The following is an 8,604-nucleotide window of genomic DNA, read 5'->3' as shown; positions in this document are numbered from 1 at the left end:
TATATATATATATATTTTATTATTTTTTTTATATCTTTATATCTCACACACCATACATTAAAGACATCTATCTCCAGTGACACGGATATAATTTAGAGCACTGATCTCCAGCCTCAAGCTCTCCAGCAGTAAATTACAACTCCCAGCATACCTTGACAGCTGTATGATGGAGAGCTTGCTACAGGTTGGAGAACTAGGATTTAGAGCAGTGGTCTTCAACCTGCGGACCTCCAGATGTTGCAAAACTACAACCCCCAGCATGCCCGGACAGCCGTTGGCTGTCCGGGCATGCTGGGAGTTGTAGTTTTGCAACATCTGGAGGTCCGCAGGTTGAAGACCACTGATTTAGAGGATAAAGATTTAAAATCTTTTTTTTTTTTTTTTTTTTTTTTAGAGGGCTGCCACCTTTTTATGCAATTGGACTCCTGACATTAAGAACAAAGAGGCTCTACCCACCTCCCCAACCATTTCTGCTGTCATATCGGTGAAGTTGCTCTCCTTTGCATGGGCATGAAGTGCCTGCTCAGTGACTGGTTATGTGGGCAGTTCCCCCTTCCAATGAACTTTAATTTGGCAGGAAGGGGAGAGCACCAGGGACCAAAAGATTTGATGACAGAAGCAGCAGCAGTAGGGGAGGAGGGTATAGCCACGTTGTTTTAGGAATTAGATTACAGAAAAATGTGCAGCCCAGAATTAATTCTGCACTAGAGATGAGCGAACTTACAGTAAATTCGATTCGTCACGAACTTCTCGGCTCGGCAGTGGATAACTTTTCCTGCGTAAATTAGTTCAGCTTTCCAGTGCTCCGGTGGGCTGGAAAAGGTGGATACAGTCCTAGGAAAGAGTCTCCTAGGACTGTATCCACCTTTTCCAGCCCACCGGAGCACTGGAAAGCTGAACTAATTTATGCAGGAAAAGTCATCAACTGCCGAGCGGAGAAGTTCGTGACGAATCGAATTTACTTTCAGTTCGCTCATCTCTATTATGCACCATCTATCAAACTGTAATACTATGTGCTCACATGTCCCATTGCCACATCCAACATCAAACAGGACATTTCAGTAAAGATGACCGGATCCTGCAGCTTTCCATGTCAATCACTCAGTAGGACCACTCACTGGAAGGAGGTTATACACTCTTTTCCCCTATAACTATACCCGTCTGCTCAGCTCCTGGACAACATGCTGCCAGCACATCGGACACCATGTTCACTGTAAATATTTTTTGCTGATAAAGGTGTCAGTATGTAAAAGGAAGAACTGAAATCATATAAACAGTGATATAGTTCTACTGCAAAAATATGGTCAGCATATATGTTTGGTCTATTGCTACAACACTGTACTGTACTCTGTTCAGCTAGTATTCTATCTGTACAACAGAGACAGGTGGACGGAGCTGTAGTGTACACAGTTTATATGTCAGCATGAAGCTTATTTACAATCCTTTCTGGTCTTCTTCACTGTCGTCCACACGTTCAAATGTGGCAACGTGATCTCTCTTCCAGTCTAGGTTTTCAGTGGCAGCAAATCCGGCTTCCTTTGCAACTTTGGTCACTATAGTTACATAGCTTTTTACCTTGTCCACATGCAGATCCACCATAAACCTAGAAACAAAACACATACTCAAAAACTAGTTCAAGAGCCAAAAAGGTCATGATGTCTATTGCTCTCATACTGTAGGTTAATGAGCATCATGTATTCACGGGTTATTGAACTGGATTTTTCTTGGCATATATCCTTTTAGGCAGTCCAGTAGACTATACATGCATCGCGAACGGGATTTTACATTAAAAGGGGGTAAATGCCATGCGTGTTCCCTTTATTACCTGTATTGGGACACACTCAATACCCCATAAAGAGAGTGAAAACAGACTTAAAAGACATTAAAAAAAACCTAATGTTTTGCATTAGACCCTTTGATATGGCACTTAAAATTCAGGTTTCGGAGTCACCTGTGGTAAATTCAGTGGATTTAACTGGATTTAAAGACACCTCCCTGTCTGTATAAGGTCTCACAGCTGACAATGTATATCAGAGCGAAAGGCAAGACATAATCCGAAGAAAAGAATTAAAAAAAAAAAAAAAACAAGCGACTCCCCAATTTCTGATTTTATAGTTTTTCCTTTTCAATAAATTAGCAAAGGTTTCCAGCATTCTTTTTCCCTTTTGTCATTATAGGGGTATTGAGTGCAGAACGATCAGAAACATAGAATGTGTCGGCAGATAAGAACCATTTGGCCCATCTAGTCTACTATGAATAGTCCCGGGCCCTATTTTATAAGGATAGCCTTATGCCTATCTCTATCTTATATGAAGGATAGCCTTATGTTTATCCCATGCATGTTTAAACTCCTTCACTGTATTTGCAGCGACCACTTCTGCAGGAAGGCTATTCCATGCATCCACTACTCTCTCAGTAAATTAATACTTCCTGATATTACTGCATAAACCTTTGTCCCTCTAATTTAACACTATGTCCTCTTGTGGTAGTTTTTCTTCTTTTAAATATGCTCTCCTCCTTTACCATGTTGATTCCCTTTATGTATATATAAAAGTCTCTATCATATCCCCTCTGTCCCTTATTTCTTCCAAGCTATACATGTTAAGGTCCTTTAACCTTCCCTGGTAAGTTTTATCCTGCAATCCATGTACTAGTTTAGTATCTTCTCTGAACTCTCTAGAGTATCTATATTCTTCTGGAGATCCGGCCTCCAGTACTGCGCACAATACACCAAGTGAGGTCTCAGTGTTCTGTACAGCGGCATGAGCACTTCTCTCTTTCTACTGCTTATACCTCTCCCTATACATCCAAGCATTCTGCTAGCGTTTCCTGCTGCTCTATTACATTGTCTTCCTACCTTTAAGTCTTCTGAAATAATTACTTCTAAATCCCTTTCCGCAGATATTGAGGTCAGGACTGTGTCAAATATTCTATATTCTGCCCGAGGGTTTTTACGCCCAGGTGCATTATCTTGCACTTATCCACATTAAATTGCAGTTGCCAGAGTTCTGACCATTCTTCTAGTTTGCCTAAGTCATTTTCTATTTGGCGTCTGTCTCCAGGAACATCAACCCTGTTACATATCTTTGTGATATTGCAAAAGGTCTCAATGGTAAGGTATGTCTTTTTGCTGATGAAACAAATATATTGAACAATACTGGTCCCAGTACAGATCCCTGAGGTACCCCACTGGTAACAAGACCTTGCTCTGAATTATACTCCAATTGACTACAACCCTCTGTCTGCCACTGTCTAATCCACTTTACAATCATTGAGCTGGGACTCCCATATTGTTGTTTATTGATAAATCATCTATGTGGGACAGTGTCAAAAGCCTTACTAAAAATCGAGATATGTGATGTCTACTACCCCTCCGCCATCCAATATTTTAGTCACCCAGGAATGCAGCCCAACATAATTTGATAAAAAGTTAAAGGGGTCTGAAAACTTTCAAAATGCATTATTATATTTAAATCATGCTCCCTTGCGGCACCAAAAACCTGACTGTGTGGCTAGTTGTAGTAAATAATTGAACAGAGTACCACAAGGTGGGAAAAAACAAACAAAAAAATAAAACAAAAACAAAAAAAAACACTTGTTCAAGGGACTAAAAACAGGAGCACAATCTATTTGTCCCTCATGACATTCCACTTTTCCTGATACACAAAATTATTTCAACCAAAATAGTATGTAAATAAGGTCATTAGTGTTGGCTGGGGAGCTTTACAATACAGCAACAGTACATGCTCTCTAACCCCATTGGATAGACCGGGCCCAGATAGATAAGACCCCAATTTGGTAGACCAGTCCCCAAAGCTATATGATAACCAATTAGGTAATGCTCCCCAGTACATGAACTAGTGCTCGGGGTTCTGACCAAAAATGTGTTTCACTGTATTTTTCAAACTTATGGTGATTCCACAGTATTTGACGGTATTTTTTTCCACTCATTTCCCTCTAACCCCACCTCAAATGAATTATCAGCCGGAGTGCACTGGGGAACTGACCATATATGACCCGCGGACGCTGTCATATATGGTCCTCCCCACCACTGAATGGACTATCAGCCGCAGCGTGCTGTCTCCACATTGGGGGACTAATCATGTTACCTCTCCTCCCCCTGTGAGCCTCAATGCTGGAAATGAATGAGTTGTGAGCTGCAGGCGCAGGACTTCTGTTCAGAGAATGGAAGCGGTCAGCTCCGCCTGCAAGCCAGTGGGCGCTGCAGAACTTCATATCAGAAGCTCACTGGCTTTCAGTGGTACTCTGTGTGGCTAGTTGTAGTAAATAATTGAGCAGTAAGGTTCCTTTGGATAGGGGATAAGATGTCTAAGCACCGGAGAACCCCTTTAAACAATTATACACCTAAGTAGATAGGTTAGGCCCGGTGGTAGATGGGTCCCCCTCATTATGTAGTAAGTAGCCCATGTGATGTTTGATTACATTTGTAATAGAAAAAAAAACAAAAACTGCAACTTACAAATACGGGTTCGCAGCAGGAATCTCCACATCCTCAGTCCTGATGGAGGTGCGTGCGATAAGTAACGTCATTGCATATGCGCAAGCTAGAATTCTGTGCAGCTCGCTATAGGCTGCAGCACACCGCTCCAGTCTATAGGAGTTTAGAGACTGGGCAAGACTACTGTGCGGACTGTATGTGCGGAAAGATGTGCATACAGGTAATATAGTATTCTGCACGTCTCGTGTCCAAAATCTTTAAACTTTGTAACTCTTAAAGGCGCACACAAAGTTTAAAGCAGCGCTCGTTCGGGGCATCCGGAAGGAGAGTCCGGAATGCCCAAGCAGCTTGCCCTAAGCAGGGCTTAATGCCTAAAGAATTCACCTGCCTGGCACCCAAAACTGCATGTCCTGGGTGTCGGGGGGAAAAGGATTTCCACATCCTTGTACCATTACAGGTAAAATAAACTTACTTTGTTAATTCTACAATAAGTGTTGCTTTCCTGGCTGTGATCAGCTTGTAGTCTTGAGTCAAATGGTGAACCATACTAGAGCAAAGAAATTTATATATTTAGTAACAACAATTTTAGCAACTTCTATTTGAACAATTATTAAGCTGATGAAATAGCCCCGTCAGATTGGGAAGGGTATGAATACAGTCACAATTGGATACTTCCATTCCCTCCTGTTAAAGGGGTTATCCAGGATTACAAGAATAGACTGCTTGTTCCACAAATAGGGTCATGCTTGTCCTCAAGTAGTTTTTTGGTATTACAACTTGGCTCCATTCACATCAATGGAACGGAGCTGCAATACTACACACAACCTGACAACAAGAAAAGCACTGTTTCTGGAAGAACAACTATTTTTTTTTTTTTAAATCATGGATAACCCCCTTAAAAAGGCGTTATCCAGCTGCTAAAAACATATTCCCCATCTCCAGAATGGGGCAGACTCTCTGCTAAATGCTCTGGCCCCCCTGTTCTGAGACCTACTCTTCTCAGCAGTGATTGCTCGTCACAACTCAGAAGGTGGGGCAGAAAGGTTCACCAGGGAAAGTCAGGCCCTGTCCGCTGGATAGTAGATATGTTTTTTAATTGCTGGATAACCCCTTTAATGAAATGTGTTCCACACACACACACACACACACACACACACACACACACACAGTGTCCACCAGGGCTGACTCTAGTGATATACTATTGATGGGAATGCCAACATCCAGTTGGGGATTTAGACATTTTTAGGAATAGTAAAAGCACAATTCAGAGTTCAAGAATGGATATTTCTATGGGAAATAAAAGAACTGCCGGTCTCATTGGCGCCTGTCCACACTGCAGAATCTCTGCCCACAATATCTCCTGCTTGGAGCAGACACCACTGAAGTCATCTGAAACGCAGTCCAGCGGAATTTCACTAAAAGAATGTTCACTCTTTTGGTGGATGTCTAATCCGCTGGTGGTGCAATGTGCACAAAGCAACAATATCCCACAGAAAAAAAATAAAAAAATAAAGGCAACTGTTGGAAGTGAAATTCCGCAGCTGAATTTTGGCAGTGTGGACGGGCCCTTAAACATAGCATTTATAATGATAAAATGTCAGCACAGTATATTACCTGCAGGAAAAATAGACAATGTTGAACAAATTTAGGAATTTGCTCCTGCGATGAAGATCATTCACCCAGCTAAGTGGCAGAAAATGTATTACCACATTGTCTATCTTGAGATAATCTACAAAATTAATAGATAAATGTTAACACAACTATAACAAATTGTATATCATTTTCTTGAATGAGCTGAAATGTGTCTTACTCGGGGCTTCACCACATTTATGATCCTCATCTCCATTAGTTTGTGCTTTGGATTCACCCTCTTCTTGGAAAGTGGACTGGCCACCAGAACCATTGGTTGGAAAATTACACACCCTTTCCTCTCCGCTCCCATTTTTATCTGATGTTGGCAGAGGGCATTTCTGTCCTGTCATGAACTCGTGAAACATTAAGGTGATGTTGTATTGAGACACATCTTCAGCTGTCTGGGATAGAAAAAAATAAAAATACGTAAGCTAAATCAATGTGAGGGCAGCCTCTTTGGGAAACTCATGGTGGTACTTTTAAAGCAATGGTTTACTTATGCACCCATACAAAAGTAAAGAGATGCTCCATTAATCTAACATGTTTCCAGCTGTGGAAATTGGCTCTTAAAGTAATGGAGAAGCCAGTTTGGTGCACGTTCACAACATATACCACTAGAAGAGAAAGGCTGGCAAAAAATAAATAATGGGAAACACAAGTTGTGTTAGGAAAAACAAAAATTCCACAGACAAAATGTAACACCTCAACACCATCCCCGGAAAAACACAATAACTTATGTTTAGGACACTGAAGCACCTGATGGGTAGTTGCATTGGTTGGTGGCAGGAGATACACATTTTCTATTACATGTTACGTTGTTCTGTCAGGGGTAGAGTAAAGGTCCACACACTTCCACCTAGTGCATTTTTGTTGTGTCTTCAATGCTTTTCTTCCTGTGGAGTGTTATTCCTAATAAAATTTATATGCGTTTACTCGGGTGTGCAGGATTTCCCTTTTTGCCAGCCTCTCTCTCTCTCTCACTCCTAGAGGTATATGTTGATTCTTTGGCAGTTTCCTTCCCTATTTTGTATTCTGGATGGTGCCCACTCCATTTACTGCATAGCAAAGTCTAAAAAGGGTTTATGATTCTAGGTTGTCTCCCCAAGACTTTTTTGGGAATGCTTAGTTTTAAATGCCACTTTGGCTATAGACTGAATAGTCTAAGTACAGGGTCACAAAAGTACCTACAGTATTAATGGAACCTTGCCATTCTCCATCAGAACTGTGAATGTGAGGGGATCAAAAAGCCCTAGAGGATTCGTAAAAAAAAAAAAAAAAAATAAACAAACACACACATCAATCCAGCCTGATCATCATCAGATCAGGAGGGAAAATTTTCCTTTTTAGGGAAGATTGGTTTATGCCTAACACTTTTCTTACCCTCATCTGAATGAATAGAGGGGAAATAGTTCTAGAGTTTCCCATATGCCCTTCATCCACGTCTTCTGCCCACCAATAGTTAAACTTTGCAGGTAAATAACTAAACTGTGGCCTACCTTTGTATACACACCATTAGCAGTTTTCAACAGGCTCTTTTCTTCAGTTTCAATTCCATACGCTATGTAAGGACTGGTAGTTATATCTCCCCAGTATCCTCGAGCCCGTACCTTCCCACATCTCTAGGAACCAAGAAGAAAGTTGCTCATTGAGACAGACCATCTTATTACAAACATAGTATGTGGAGGCAACTAGTATTAATGGAAGTAAAGATGGGATTATACAATTTATGTATAAATACTCAGAGTTTGGAACAAAGTCACTGCCACCATTACAAGGGTTGTCTAGTGAAACAAACAAATTATAATAAAGAAATTTACTAATATAATATTAGCCACAGTGCACAGATTTCTCCATATCATCTGAGCTGTCTGGCTTTTAGATGAGATGTTCTGCAAAACTCTCCGAAAGTAATCTGCTTCCCCCCTCTGTTTGCTGAGGACCAGACCATCGATGTGAAGAGGGATAGCTAATATTACTGCTCAAGGCAGTAGGAAATCTCTGTCTGAAACTGCTGTGACTGAGAGGCCTCCTGCCTTAAAGGGGTACTCTGGCGCTAAAAAAGGGGATCCCACCACTGGGGACCTCTGGGATCTCTTGCAGCACCCCCGTTTTTCAGCTGCACAAAGCTCTGTGGCTGATGACGGGTGGTGCAGGGGACGGAGTATCATGACGCCACGGCTCCGCCCCCTGGTGACGTCACACCCCACTCCCTCAATGCAAGTCTATGGGAGGGGGAGTGACTGCCACCACGCCCCCTCCCATAGACTTGCTTTGAGGGGGTGGGGCTTGATGTCACTAGGGGGCGGAGCTGTGACATCACGATACTCGCTCCAGAGTTCCCCTTTAAAATTGCTGGTCTCTCCCCAAGCATAGGGGAAATGGGAGTAGGGACGGGAGCTCTTAGTATGACATTACTGCTACAAGGGAGAGAGCTTGGCTGATATGGAGAGATCTGTGCAATATTGCTAACAACATAGTTGCTTTACTATACTTTTTGACAACATATACAGATT

General features: G+C 41.8%; 1 protein-coding gene across 5 annotated transcripts in view; it reads right to left on the bottom strand.

Moving 5' to 3' along the window:
- Nucleotides 1–925: 925 nt before the first annotated feature.
- DNAAF3 (dynein axonemal assembly factor 3) overlaps nucleotides 926–8,604 on the bottom strand; it is a 359,599-nt gene continuing 351,920 nt past the window's right edge. For 4 of the 5 annotated variants that reach the window (XM_056543961.1, XM_056543958.1, XM_056543960.1 and 1 more), the window contains 5 exons: nucleotides 7,588–7,710; nucleotides 6,270–6,492; nucleotides 6,074–6,188; nucleotides 4,932–5,006; nucleotides 928–1,603 (listed from right to left, as the gene is read on the bottom strand). In XM_056543961.1, the coding sequence (XP_056399936.1) occupies nucleotides 1,435–1,603; nucleotides 4,932–5,006; nucleotides 6,074–6,188; nucleotides 6,270–6,492; nucleotides 7,588–7,710 (705 nt within the window). In that variant the 3' untranslated portion in view covers nucleotides 928–1,434. Of the gene's footprint in view, nucleotides 1,604–4,931; nucleotides 5,007–6,073; nucleotides 6,189–6,269; nucleotides 6,493–7,587; nucleotides 7,711–8,604 lie in introns of all 5 variants that reach the window. The other variant, XM_056543962.1, reaches the window with a different exon arrangement.

The sequence above is a fragment of the Hyla sarda genome, chromosome 10 (genome assembly GCF_029499605.1).
Source record: "Hyla sarda isolate aHylSar1 chromosome 10, aHylSar1.hap1, whole genome shotgun sequence".
In the NCBI taxonomy this organism is placed as follows: Eukaryota; Metazoa; Chordata; class Amphibia; order Anura; family Hylidae; genus Hyla; species Hyla sarda.
The sequence above is the reverse complement of the archived record's forward strand: the minus strand, read 5'-3'. Positions and strand labels throughout refer to the sequence as shown.